General features: G+C 42.8%; 1 protein-coding gene across 1 annotated transcript; it reads left to right on the top strand.

The window, feature by feature from the left end:
- Positions 1-723: 723 nt before the first annotated feature.
- Positions 724-14417, top strand: LOC115153433 (protein FAM83B). Its single transcript, XM_029698872.1, has 5 exons — positions 724-959; positions 5691-6193; positions 10197-10361; positions 10821-10945; positions 11591-14417. Exons 2-5 carry the CDS (start codon positions 5732-5734, stop codon positions 13719-13721), a joined length of 2883 nt encoding a protein of 960 aa, XP_029554732.1. The 5' UTR covers positions 724-959; positions 5691-5731; the 3' UTR covers positions 13722-14417.
- Positions 14418-14761: the final 344 nt, after the last annotated feature.

The following is a 14761-nucleotide window of genomic DNA, read 5'->3' as shown; positions in this document are numbered from 1 at the left end:
CATTACATTTTTTAGGGGGCAGGAGAATTACAGAGGAGTCAACTTGAATTAACTCTGGTTGCTTTAATAATAATTTTTAAGTTGCAAACAGTGAAAATCATTTTTCATGCCATGAGAGGTACTGGATCCTGAAACCAAACAGCCCTTAACTAGTACTGGATCCTGAAACCAAACAGCCCTTAACTAGACAGGTACTGGATCCTGAAACCAAACAGCCCTTAACTAGAGAGGTACTGGATCCTGAAACCAAACAGCCCTTAACTAGAGAGGTGCCTGATCCTGTTCCGGCAGAATCCCGTTAAAATGAAGCACTGCCCATGTGTGTGAAGAATGGTCCACCACCCAAAGGACACCCAGCCAACTTGAAACAACTGTGAGAAGCATCGCAGTCAACATGGGCCATCATCCCTGTGGAAGGCTTTCGACACCTTGTAGAGTCCATGCCCCGGCGAATTGTGGCTCTTCTGAGGGCAAAAGGGGGTGCAACTCAATATTAGCAAGGTGTTCCTAATGTTTTGTACACTCAGCATACATGTCATCAAATTAGTTAACATGCACTGTTAAAGCTTATTGCCATATTATAAAACGTGTAAAGGCTCCTTTAAATTTGATAGAACAGACTATCAAAACCTCCATTGTCTACGTAGATACAATTGAACTTTGAACTCTCAAAGAAGAAGAGGTGGGTGTGGCTACCTATCTGAAACAGGTTTATGGCAGCCCCTGTGCTGTGAGCAAGTTTAAAGCCTGAGCTATTTGCATGTGAACTGGAATCCACACCCTCCATCCACAGAGTGCTTCTCATGTTGAGACACCACCTTGTCTTTGTTTCTTTCAGTTGGCAGATATAAGCTTTTCCTCCAATACGGCTAAACAGTCAACAGAATACATAGAAAGATGCCGGACTGGGATTTATTGGGAAACTACAAGATACATTTTCTATAACTCATACTTTTAATGTAAGTAACTGCTATAGAGTTTAACATTAGACTGTTGTGACATGGAATGTAGAATATGCTTTCAAATAATTCAGTGGACTATGAACAAATAACGATAGACATATGAGCTAATAAGCATAATAATGTGCATAACCTCTATTCATTTAAATATTTTCTCATAAAAAGTAATGTCTGTTGTTGAGGAAACTGTTTAAGTTAATATACAATCAACTTGACACATTGCATCATCACACAATAGCAGTGAAAGGCAGATTCCAAAACATTGGTTTAAAAGCACAATAGGGAAAACTTTACTAACTTTACTAAAACTATGAATACAATACAATTTTGTTTGTCACATGCTTCGTTGTAACGAGTGCGCTGAGAGTCGGGAAGCAAGTACAGGGAGTGAGTGTTTTAATAAATAAACAAAACAATAAACGCGAAACACAAACAACACACCAACATGAAACAGAATCAATAACATTTGAGGAAAGAAGGAAGGGAAGTGACAGATATAAGGAAGATAATCAAGGAGGTGATGGAGTCCAGGTGAGTGTCATGAGGCACATCAACAGCATCATCTCAGAAACCCTATACCCAATGCTGTTCATTGACTACAGCTCAGTGTTCAACATCATAGTGCCCTCAAAGCTCATCAATAAGCTCAGGACCCTGGGACTAAACACCTCCCTCTGCAACTGGATCCTGGACTTCTTGGCAGGCCACCCCTAGGTGGTAAGGGTACGTAACAACCCATCCGCCACTCTGATCCTCAACACAGGGGCCCCTCAGGGGTGCGTGCTCAGCCCCCTCCTGTACTCCCTGTTCACTCATGACTGCACGGCCAGGCACGACTCCAACACCATCGTTAAGTTTGCAGACAACACAACAGTGGTAGGCCTGATCACTGACAACAAAGAGACGGCTTATAGGGAGGAAATCAGAGACCTGGCCGTGTGGTGCCAGGACAACAACCTCTCCCTCAACGTGATCAAGACAAAGGAGATGATTGTGGACTACAGGAAAAAGGAGGACCGAGCACGCCCCCATTCTCATCGACGGGGCTGCAGTGGAGCTGGTTGAGAGCTTCAAGTTCCTTGGTGTCCACATCACCAACAAACTAACATGGTCCAAGCACACCAAGACAGTCGTGAAGCGAGCATGACAAAACCTAGGCACTACAAAGTGTAGTGCGAACGGCCCAGTACTCCACTGGGGCCAAGCTTCCTGCCATCCAGGACCTCTACACCAGGCGTTGTCAGAGGAAGGCCCTAAAAATTGTCAAAGACTTCAGCCACCCTAGTCATAGACTGTTCTCTCTGCTACCGCACGGCAAGCGGTACCGGAGCGCCATGTCTAGGTCCAAGAGGCTTCTGAACAGCTTCTACCACCAAGCCATAAGTCTCCTGAACATCTAGTGAAATGGCTACCCAGACTATTTGCATTGCCCCCCCCCCCTCTGCACCACTGCCACTCTCTGTTGTCATCGATGCATAGTCACTTTAATATCTCTAACTACATGTACAGCTGAAATCGGAAGTTGACATACAATTAAGTTGGAGTCATTAAACTCGTTTTTCAACCACTCCACATATTTCTTGTTAACAAACTATAGTTTTGGTTAGGACATCATATAGCAAGTCGGTTAGGACATCTACTTTGTGCATGGCACAAGTAATTTTTCCAACTGTTGTTTACAGACAGATTATTTCACTTATTATTCACTGTATCACAATTCCAGTGGGTCAGAAGTTTACATACACTAAGTTGACTGTGCCTTTAAACATCTTGGAAAATTCCAGAAAATGATGTCATGGCTTTAGAAGCTTCTGATAGGCTAATTTATATAATTTGAGTCAATTGGAGGTGTACCTGTGGATGTATTTCAAGGTCTACCTTCAAACTCAGTGCCTCTTTGCTTGACATCATGGCAAAATCATAAGAAATCAGCCAAGACCGTGTGCGAGCAAGGAGGCCTACAAACCTGAATCTGTTACACCAGCTCTGTCAGGAGGAATGGGCCTAAATTCACCCAACTTATTGTGGGAAGCTTGTGGAAGGCTACCCGAAACGTTTGACCCAAGTTAAACAAGTTAAAGGCAATGCTACCAAATACTAATTGAGTGTATGTAAACTTCTGACCCACTGGGAATGTGATGAAAGAAATAAAAGCTGAAATAAATCCTCTCTACTATTATTCTGACATTTCACATTCTTAAAATAATGTGGTGATCCTAACTGACCTAAGACAGGGAATTTTTACTAGGATTAAATGTCAGGAATTGTGAAAAACTGAGTTTAAATGTATTTGGCTAAGGTGTATGTAAACTTCCGACTTCAACTGTACATACTACCTCAACTAACCGGTGTCCCCACACATTGAGTCTGTACTGGCACCCCCCTATATATATTGTTCTTTTTTTAATGCTGTTCTTTAATTACTTGTTACTTTTATCTCTTATTTTTATCCGTATTTTTTTTTTTTTACTGCACTGTTGGTTAGGGGCTCGTAAGTAAGCATTTCACTGTAAGGTCCACACCTGTTGTATTTGGCGCATATGACTAATACATTTGATTTGATTTTGATTTGAATAAGACTTTCCCGAACCGGATACTTTGTTTGTATCCCCTAATCCCAGAGGCTGTTCCAAAACTCTACCTGCAGAAAAGAGAAAAGAGACACTCGGAGTGGACTTTTAGTCCGACTCAGGAGGTGCACACACCACCCACCGCTTCCGAGTATATTACTCGCTAATGTTCAGTCTTTGGATAATAAAGCTGACGATATCAGGGCAAGGATTTCCTTCCAGAGAGACATCAGGGATTGTAACATACTTTGTTTCACGGAAACATGGCTCTCTCAGGATATACTGTCTGAGTCCATTCAGCCAGTTGGGTTCTCAGTTCATCGCGCAGACATTCTCCGGGAAGAAGAAGGGCGGGGGTGTATGTTTCATGATTAACTACTCATGGTGTGATTGTGATAACATACAGGAACTCAAGACCTTTTGTTCACCTGACCTAGAATACCTCACAATCAAATGCCGACCGTATTACCTCCCAAGAGAATTCTCTACGGTTATAGTCACAGCCGTGTATATTCCCCCTCAAGCCGATACCACGACGGCCCTCAAGGAACTTTAATGGACTTTATTCGAACTGGAAACCACATATCCTGAGGCCTCATTTATTGTAGCTGGGGATTTTAAGAAAGCAAATTTGAGGAAAACGTAACCAAGTTTTATCAACATATTGACTGTAGTACTCGCGCTGCTAGAACACTCGAACAATGCTACTCCAACTTCCGGGTTGCCTACAAGGCCCTCCCCCGCCCTTCCTTCGGCAAATCTGATCGTGACTCGATTTTGCTCCTGCCTTCCTGTAGGCAGAAACTCAAACAGGATGTTCCCGTGCTAAGGACTATTCAACGCTGGTCTGATCAATCAGAATCCATGCTTCAAGATTGTTTTGATCACGTGGACTGTGATATGTTCCGGGTAGCCTCCGAGAACAACATAGATGAATATACTGATACGGTGACTGAGTTTATCAGGAAGTGAATAGGAGATGTTGTACCCACTGTGACTATAAAAACCTACCCTAACCAGAAACCGTGGATAGATGGCAGCATTTGCACAAAACTGAAAGCGCAAACCATCGCATTTAACCATGGCAAGGTGACTGGGAATATGGCTGAATACAAACAGTGTAGTTATTCGCTCCGCAAGTCAATCAAACAGGTAAAACATCCGCATAGAGACAAAGTGGAGTCGCAATTCAACGGCTCAGACACGAGACATATTAATCAACAAGTCTGTACAAGCTGGGCCAGCTGCAGTTAGTAGTTTAGAACACAGTGTGCTTCTGACAACATGAACACCTGTTTCTGATGTGTACATTCTGACAGCTAGAATGTCTATGTATTGAAATTAGCTAATTACATAGTTATTGATTAACCAAAAAACAAAGTAAGGGAAACTATTACAAGATAACACTACACATGTCATTCCACAATTGAGTGCCTATTTATTTCACCTAATTTAAACATTCTGTCGTAAATGTTTAACTTCATAACAAACATGTTTTCCCATCTCACTAGGTTAAATGAAGATACTATAAAAGGGACTATTAAAGTTATATGGTTGACGGAAACTGGGTCGACAATTTCCTTTTAAATCAGTCACAACTCCCCTGGTGATAGGGGAATGGAAGCATGTTGTGTGCAACAGGGAGGGGCAATTGAATGCATGCTTAACTTGGTAAAACATGATTAGCCTATCTATCTATGGATAACAGGTTTGACGTGTTGTGCCCACAAAACACCTGAAAATTGCCAAAAATATTAGAACCAACTCATCTGATTTTACACTATGATTTGAGTATTAGATGTTCAATGTTTAGTTTGAAAACATCATTTAAAAATAAATATTTTGACCATATTAAAATGAAAGTTTAGTTCACGTAACAGGATTGACAACTAATCACATGCAATAAGTACAAATCTTTTAAAAAGTACTCAGAAATGAATTCCCCAAAATAACAAAACATCTACAGCTTTACAATGATGGTGAAAACTCAGGGAAATCTTTGGGTTAAGTGGGATATAATCTTCCTAGAAGTTAGACAAACATGAACTGGGAAAATACCAAAATGGGGATTTTCAGTGATAACACCTAATTTATTTAATTGAAAACACTCACTATCGCATTGTTTTTCTAACACATTGCTTCTTGCCCATTTCACTTCCAGCATCCACCATCTGTAACAGGGCTCACTTAGCCACTGGGACGATGGAATCCGAACAACTCTCCCTGCTGTCCTCCTTGAAAGGAGAGTTGCAGTCTGAGGATTACATTCATCCCCACTATAAGGAAGCCTATCGCCTTGCTATCGATTCCCTGGTGAATTGTGGCAGAGAGAGCTACCAGGAGTTCCTCAAGGCCGAGCGGATAGGGAGCTTTCTCTCAGAAGATGAACTCCACTTCATCACTACAAATGCCTCACAGCCATTGCCTAGCAGCCACACAGAAGAAATCAATGGCCCAGCACTGGACACTCCGGCCAGCAAGTCCTCAACTGGGACGTACTGGCCTGTGCACTCAGACATAGTAACACCCGACCTGGAGTTAGGATGGCCGATGGTCATGCATGATAAACACCAAACCAATATAGATCTGCTTTTCCATCCACCCAGACTAAACAGCCCCACCATCAAAGAGGTGATCCGTAAACAGATTCAGGATGCCAGACAGGTACTGTAATGCTGCAATGCATTGTGTCCACAACAATGGTAATGCTAATGGTTGTTTATGGAATGCAAATCACAATATTGTATTTTTTAAAGCTGCTGACAGTACCTTTGTGGACTAATAGTAGAAAGCCTCATGTTTAGCTAATATTGCCTGCTCCCCAAATGTGACTGTCTCTTTGTGTGTGAATGTGATAGCTCAAGAACCACAAATGTAAACTATTGCAAGACAAAGTGACAAATTCAATAACCAGATTCCTGGCCCCATTTTATTTACAGCACAACTCTCTTTCCTCCCAGAGAAAAATGATACACGTTTCCTTTTCACTAGTCAGTAGTGTCTGAGGAGGTCAGGGCGGGTCTATAAAATCAGGTTTTGCAACTTACCTTCATAAGTAAAGGTATAGGTGCCCCTGCAAAGGAAACTTTAGGTTACTTGCGTAACCCCAATTTGATGCATTCAGATTTATCCTGCCACTGGCCATCCCCAGAGTACCATGGCTACTGGGTGAGGGTGGCAAGTCTTTACGTATGTTTGGGTCTGCAGATCCCTGCGTAACAATGGCTATCAGGACTGGTTATTAAGCAGGAGAGTGATCTCTGCTAACCAGGGCCTGTGTTAGGTCTCTTCCCTGCCTCGCTCACTTAGAGTAATGGCACCTGGTAGTAAAGAGACTGTGTTGCTCGTGCACTCGACGGTTAGAGGTGAAAATGCCATAAGGCAAGGGAAATGGTTGGCCATAGTAAAAGGGCAAATGGCATTCTGTCATCCAGCTTTGTATGTCTGAAGAGACCCAAGGGAGAGTGGACATGCTGACTTCCGTCCCTGGCTAGAACCTGAGAAGGTGCCGAGGGGCTAGTCCAAGGGGGGTAAGAGCACTTGGGGGTAAGAATGCACATCCTCCATCTTCCCATGTGAGCAATGTCATGCAAGTGTGCTGTTACAAAGGGAATGTTGTTTTTCCCCCAACGCAGATGTTCCTCCCCACTGTCGGGCGAGGCAGAGATGGGGACGGGCGGTTTATGTTAAACCCGATTGAGACGGGTAGGGCAAGGAAGCCGTAGGCTTTGCAAACTATCCTCCTCTGCTGCTTAGGGCTGTGCCCTAGGTTGGCTGACCCATCCTGCCCCCCTTAGGGTGGATAAAAGAGAGTGGAACTTTGCTGCGGCCACACCAAAGGACTGTTTAGGTTGTCCTGGTTTAAGAGCTTAGCCTGGGTATTGTCAGTCTGCTGTGTTGCAGGGGGTCTTGGGCCAACTTGGTGCCCCCTCCATGCTGTGAGGCTGGGGTGAGTTGCAGTGACCAACGGGCCGCCACAGGGCCTGGGTTTGTGGGGCAGGCAGAAGTTGAAGGCTTTGCTTTCTTTCTTACACATGTCACACTTCTGCCGCTTGGTGTCGCATGTCACACTTCTGCCGCTTGGTGTCGACAGCGGGGTTAAACAACTCCTTGGGTGTCACAGGGTCATCCAGGAGGTTCACTTTTTCTTTGTCTGCTAAGAGCCCTTTCTCCCACCACCGCCAGACTCATGGTACGACCACAGCCTTGGATGGCAGTACAGGAGGCACAGAGGTTTTGATACGTAATCCCAAGCACCTGGATTCAGGCTCGTCCTCCTCATCATCCCCTAGCTCACCTTCCTCCAACACTATGTCGTCAGACAGTGAGGAGAGGGAATCGAGGCTCTCCATAACTTCGCCCCAGCTGGGCGAGGTTATGGAGGGGTTGAGCCTCCACCTCGGCCGGTGGCTGAAAGGGGAGGGGTTAGAGAAAACAAAGCATTTTAACCTCCTTCTCAAACCCACTCTAGAGAGTAATTTACAATGCTTACAGGAGTTGTGGTTCTCGAGTTCTTCCTGAGCATGTTACCTTCCCAGGCAATGTATGCATTGAAGGTGAAAATCCTTCCCTGCAATCATGGAGCCACAAGCACAAGAACATGGGGGTTCGAGTGCTTTTCTAGGCTCGTCTTGGGATTGAGAAGCAGTGGCCATTATGCAGAACAGGGCTATGCTAAGATTCCTGTTGTAAAAACAATGTGTAATTTCTTCGGCTTTAGTAGGCGTAAGCTAGCTAGTAGAAGACTTGCGGCTAATACTACCCAGGGTGTGCAACGTGGGCACACTACAGCCGCGAGGTTAGTGTTGCGTTAGCCGCGTGTGGGCAGTTAGACTTCGGGTAAATATTCTCCCACGACCGTAGAGCTGTGAGGCTAACCAGTCGGTCTAGTTAACATGAACGAGTAAATGCAGGTTTGAACCAGATGAGAGAAGAGTGCTAGCAATACTAGTACCATGATTGCAGGTAGTAGTGCTGGTGTGGTTAGCTACAGATCAGTCTGATTTTATTGAGAAATGAGGTCAGCAAAATGAATATGTTCATGTGCAGGCATAAGCTATAGTTTTACTGTGGTTTCTCATGTGATTTAGTCTACATTGTCTAGACAGTACTAATTCCAAGTATTCCAAGTATTAGCCAGATGACGTGGGGGTGTACTGTATATAGGTAATACTCCCATCCGTATGTCAAACCAAGTCAAACCTGTCACAGGGAATATGGTAAACATAGAGTGGCCATAGCCTTGTGATCACACACTAAGTCACTCCTTGAGATACTATACAGTATAGATTTTATTTTAAAAAAGGAAGAGTCAGCACAATGCGACATATTGTGTATATTATGAACATTTTTCAAACAGGTCTAATAATGATAGGACTCAGCACATGTATTGTAGTGTTCTGTGTGTTTTTTTCTGGTGAACATTTACTTTGATATACTGAGTAATTTAACAAGTGACACCAAAAAGGGATCAAAGCTTTCACCTGGATTTACCTGGTGGGTCTATGTCATGGTACTGTACATCTGATGGCCAGGGTATAATATGTACCAAAGGGGTATAACATGAAAATAATTAGAACTCTAAAACAACAATTAATAACATTTTTACACTTTATAAGGGCGTGCAGGGTCATGTTAATCACAGTTACAGTAAACACATAGAGTTCCTGAGCTTACAGTAACGCCTCACAAAAATTATTTGACACTTTATTTGACACTTTTATTGAGAGGGGGATACAGGTACACTACCGGTCAAAAGTTTTAGAACACCTACTCATTCAAGGGTTTTTCTTTATTTTTACTATTTTCTACATTGTAGAGCAATAGTGAAGACATCAAAACTATGACATAACACATATAGAATCATGCAGTAACCAAAAAAGTGTTTGTCACGACTTCCGCCGAAGTCGGTGCCTCTTCTTGTTCGGGTGGCGTTCGGCAGTCGACGTCACCGGCCTTCTAGCCATCGCCGATCCACTTTTAATTTTCCATTTGTTTTGTCTTTGTTTTACACACCTGGTTTCAATTCCACAATTACATGTTCATTATTTAACCCTCTGTTGTCCCCATGGTTTTTGTGAGTGATTGTTTTATTGTAAGTTCGGTCTGATGTTTGTGGGCTTGGTATTAATTCATGTATTTGGACATTTTGAGTACATTTCATTGTGTTACTCATCTCTGCTGTCCTGCGCCTGACTCCTCTGCACCAGCTACACCCAGAACCTTACAGTGTTAAACAAATCAAAACATATTTTATATTTGAGATTCTTCAAATAGCCACCCTTTGCCTTGATGACAGCTTTGGGACATTCATAGTTTTGATGTCTTCACTATTATTATACAATGTAGAAAATAGTAAGAATAAAGAAAAACCCTTGAATGAGTAGGTGTTTTAAAACTTTTGACCGGTAATGTAGGTGGGAGCAACAGTGGGAAGGGTGGACGCGCTGATTGAACCGCCATTTTCCATTGGGGTGTCATATGTGACATGTGCTTGGGAGTGTTACCACTGCACCACAGCTCTACACAATCCCTCATACTCTAATTCACAAAAGATCCAAAAGGTGGGTCCATCAACACTAAGGTGTTACAATGGTAAGCTAATTATTTGAATAAATCATCATGTTAACCATAACCTTTTTTGTTATTTTCCCTTTTTTCCTTACAGGTTATTGCAATTGTAATGGACATTTTTACAGATGTGGATATATTCAAAGAAGCGGTTGATGCCTCCATCAGAGGAACTCCAGTTTATGTGCTTCTGGATGAATTTCATCTGCAAAGCTTTCTCTCAATGGCTGAGAATCAAGACGTCCAAATCCAAAAACTTAGGGTAAGTTCACATACTCTGCTGCAATGTTAATTCATGTACTTAGAGGTTGATAATCAAAATTATTGACTGATCCTCCTCTCATCGTATATACAGTATTGATTTGTTATTTTTTTATTTTATCTTGAAGTTATTAAGGGATGATGATGTTTTGGCAACGTAGTGTAGATGAATTTCAGAATTAACCTGAACCACTGAAAACTTCATTCTCACTTTATCTTGCAGGGCGAGGTAGTTTACAGGTTGAGGTAGTTATTACCAGAGGTTTTTAGGACACAGTGAAAAGAGATACGCTTTCTTGTCATAGCATTTTACAAGGCTGCAATAAAGCTCTCTCGCTATTTCATAGAGTCAATATATCTTTCATGCAAGAATACTAATAATAATCAGGCTTTGCATAAAGCGGTGTATTACCGTAGAATGGTCTTGCTAAGATGCCACTTTGACTATCTTGGTCTACAGAACATGAGAGTACGCACAGTGAAGGGTCAGGATTACCTCTGTCGTTCAGGAGCTACATTTCATGGCACAATGGAGCAGAGGTTTCTATTGGTGGACTGCCAAACAGTGGTGTACGGATCATACAGGTAAATGGAACTAGGAGGCCAGTGGTTCAGAATAAGGATTTCTCAATATTGATTAAAATGTTCTTTGGCTATAAATACAGTCTACTTTATTGAGTCATTATGATGTTCTTTCTTTGTATTGTAATTGTGACTATTTGAACAGGCTTAAAGAGCTGGCTTTTGACATCAATCTTATTTTATTTTTAACATTTTTTTTACATCTGTGATGTAAATAATGCATGGAATATAAGTATGAAAGCTTGGACAATTTAAAGATTTTTAGAAGTTCTGTTCATTGTTACTTCACAGGGCTTTCTGTAGAGACTGTATTTGATTTCTAAGTGGAACACAGAACTTCTCTTGAGATATGAAAACATTTAAGATTGGGGATTTGTGTCTGAAAGGGTTGACTTTTCAAAAAGAGTAACAGATAAAGTAATATTCATGTTTTACTTTAGACAGCCAAAGGCTTATCTTTGATAGAAAAATGTGCCATAACTTAGAGATGAATTAGAGATGCTAAGGGTTGACAGCAGACAATTTATTGATAATGCAAAACTGTTTACCTTAGTTGACCTCGTGCATAGACTGAGCTGAACATGTCTGTTAGAGCTGACATTTGACACTGAAGTAATTGCTGCTCTACGTTTCTTCTTCTCCACCCAGCTTCATGTGGTCCTATGAGAAAATCAACCTGAGTATGGTGCAGGTCATAACAGGCCAGCTGGTGGATTCCTATGACGAGGAGTTTCGAACGCTCTTCGCTCGCTCCTCCATGCCAGCAGTTCTCGCCCCTCCCGAGGGTGTGCTACTAGAAAGGAATGGAAGGCATGCTCTGGCAAAGTATGCTTCTCAATCCAGCCAAGCCTTTGAGAGGAAGGACCAGTTAAGACATACCCTCGACACAGTGTACAGGAAAGCCTGTGAGAGACAGATGGGCATGACGAGCCCTATCAGAGAGATGGAGGAGAGACTTTATGAGGAGGAGCCATTTCAACACAGACCCATGATCAATCATGGTGTGAGTGTTCAAAAACACATCCATCAGTTCCAGTCTGCAGAGACTGCAAACTTCCTGAAAAGACACAGTTATGCTGGGGAGAGACAAGAAGTCTTGCATGTTCCACACAACACAAGGTATGGGGCAAGCAACTGGAATGTGGCTGGAGATGGAGGTAATCACTGCGCCCCTGGAAGAAGCCACTTTTCCAATGCTATGGACGACAATTCTCAGGGGGCACAGATGTACAGAGGTCACAATATTCGGCAGTCCTACCACGGGAATGACAAACACGTCCGCTCCATGCAGCAGAACATACCAACTTTGGAGCACACGGCTAAGTCCTTCTTGCGCACATATAGGATAGAGTCTTACCTCAATAACACTGACGCTCCTATTGGGGAATCTTGTGATTATCTGGACCAGTATGAAGCTCAGGAAAACAAAGCTAGTTCATTCATTCCCTCCAGAGTTAGGTCATCGCTTGTTTTCAAGTCCACTATTCCAGAGCAAGCGGAGACAAACAGTTACTCAAAAAACTCTTCCATACAGGTCGATCCCTCTGCAAGGCAAAACAATGCACCGTATTACTCATTAATGCAATGGAATCCAGCAACATCAATGGAAAACAGAATGAGACAGGGTGAGTTTATAATGAAGAAGCAAAGTATGCAAATTTTGGATGATCCTAGGAATAACATTGGCTATGGCCCAGGAAGAGACCCACATCAATCTGTCTATGCCAGCCTGGGCAGAGCCAAAGGGGGACTGGTAATCAAAAACCCTGAGCTCCTCCAAGACAACTGGCACAAAAGGCACAGTGTGGCAGACCCAAAGTCCAACATAGACTACAGAGACAATAAAGAGTCCTCCAGTCACATGTATGGTGGGGCCTTTGTGAGGAAACAGGCAGATGATGGTGGAATAAGAGTGGGTGCACAGAATGGAGGATATTCTTCAAATCTGAATGACGATCAGAGATCTGTCTCTCAAAATGATGTCAAAAACACAGTGGACATAAAGAGACTCCCTGTTTCCATTTGGAAAGAGCCTCCCTCCAGAACTGTGTCTGCAGCAGCCCTTGATATAAACAGCAAAGAGCCCACTTACAAGTCCACCAGTACAGCAATGGGCTCACCTCGTTTCCTCAAGAAGAGCTCCAAGAAAATCAGATCATTGCTCAACATACCAGAGAAAAAAGAGGGTTCCCCTCTAACCAAGGAACATGTCCTTCCAAAATGGGGTGGTAGCTCAGACACCATAGTGACTGAGGAAGAAGAACAAAGACCAAACAGAGAGAGGAAGGTTGCATTGCAGAGTGGCACCGCAAATCCAACCAGATCCTCTACCAGGCTAAAGATGGACAAGAACCACTTTGCAGATGATATAGGACAATCTTCAGCCCCTCGTTTCAGCACTGACGAGCTGCAGCAAAACCCTCCTGCCAGAGCTACATCCACAAGGACACAGGGGCAGCCTACTGCCATTGATGAAAGACATGAAAGGGCAAGCCTTGCATCAGGAAACTGGCGTAGCGATCAGGGGGGCAGTAGTCGTTTGTATAGCAGATTTGAGCCTTTCTGCTCATTTGAGAAGATGCAACCCCACTCCTTACAACCTGCAACAGGCCCTGCACCCATACATGCCCCAGAGAAGACCAAGAGCATGCACTCTGCTAAAAGTAACTCCAACAATGAACAACACAACCACACTGGCCAGCAGACAACTAGCCACCATGAAAACAAACTGGGCAAATTTATACAAAGAGTAGGGAATTTCATTCACAAAAATAAGTAGTAGAAAATAAAGTTAGCATAGTGAACCAATCCAACATGGATTACTGGTTGAATGATGACATTCAAAAAAGCAATCAAATTGTTGACAGATTGGAAACAGTGTACTGCACCATTTAACTTTAAAACTGTTCACATGAAGAGCTGACATCCTTTCAGGTCTGTTTAGAGCAATGGAAAACTGATCATTACTTCAGTTAAATATCAGTGATTTGATTATTAGTAACACTTTCTATGAGGCACAAAGATACGAGCAGGGTCCGGGACAAGTTCACAGACAGGGAACTCAAGTCAGAGGACCACAGCTGAAGTCAGACCAGCAGAACTGGGTCAGCAGTACAGTCAGGTGAACAGGGGACGACATCGACAGCCAGGTATTGTTAGACCAGGTTGTCCTGAGGCACAGTCCTAGGGCTCCGGTCATGTGGTAGGTGAGACATAGCGAGAGAAATAGAGGTCAATATGCAGGGAATCCGAGTGGGGAGCCAGCCAAGCAGAGACCACAAGGGGTGCCACTGCCAGACTACGCTCAATCATAGGACTGACTGAAGAGATAACCTACTGGGCACAGACGTCAGTTCAATGTCTGGTTTTAATTTACATTTGGTTGAGTTGTCAACTAACGTGAAATCAACAAAACATTTCACCATGTCATTGGATTTATGTGAAAAGTTGGGTGAATAAAATACGAAATCCATTACGTTGATGACTTTTTAAAAATCCAATCAGTTTTCCATGTTGATTCAACATCATCACATAGATATATATATATTTTGTGTGTGTGTGTGTGTGTGTGTGTGTGTGTGTGTGTGTGTGTGTGTGTGTGTGTGTGTGTGCGTGTGTGTACACTGCAGTGTGGGGAAACACTGAACACAATTTGTTAAGTCTTATTTGCTCCTCAAGTGCATTATTTTCTATGAAGCTCATGCATTTAATCCGTTACATCAAATGAATGAGCCTCATAGAAAGTGTTATCTGATATTTATTTTTTTATACCCAAAACTAAATCAGCTACTCGATGGCTGTGAGACTAAAAGTTAACTG

This window comes from Salmo trutta, chromosome 18 (genome assembly GCF_901001165.1).
Source record: "Salmo trutta chromosome 18, fSalTru1.1, whole genome shotgun sequence".
In the NCBI taxonomy this organism is placed as follows: domain Eukaryota; kingdom Metazoa; phylum Chordata; class Actinopteri; order Salmoniformes; family Salmonidae; genus Salmo; species Salmo trutta.
Note: the sequence above shows the minus strand (reverse complement) of the source record. Positions and strands in the feature narration are given on the sequence as shown.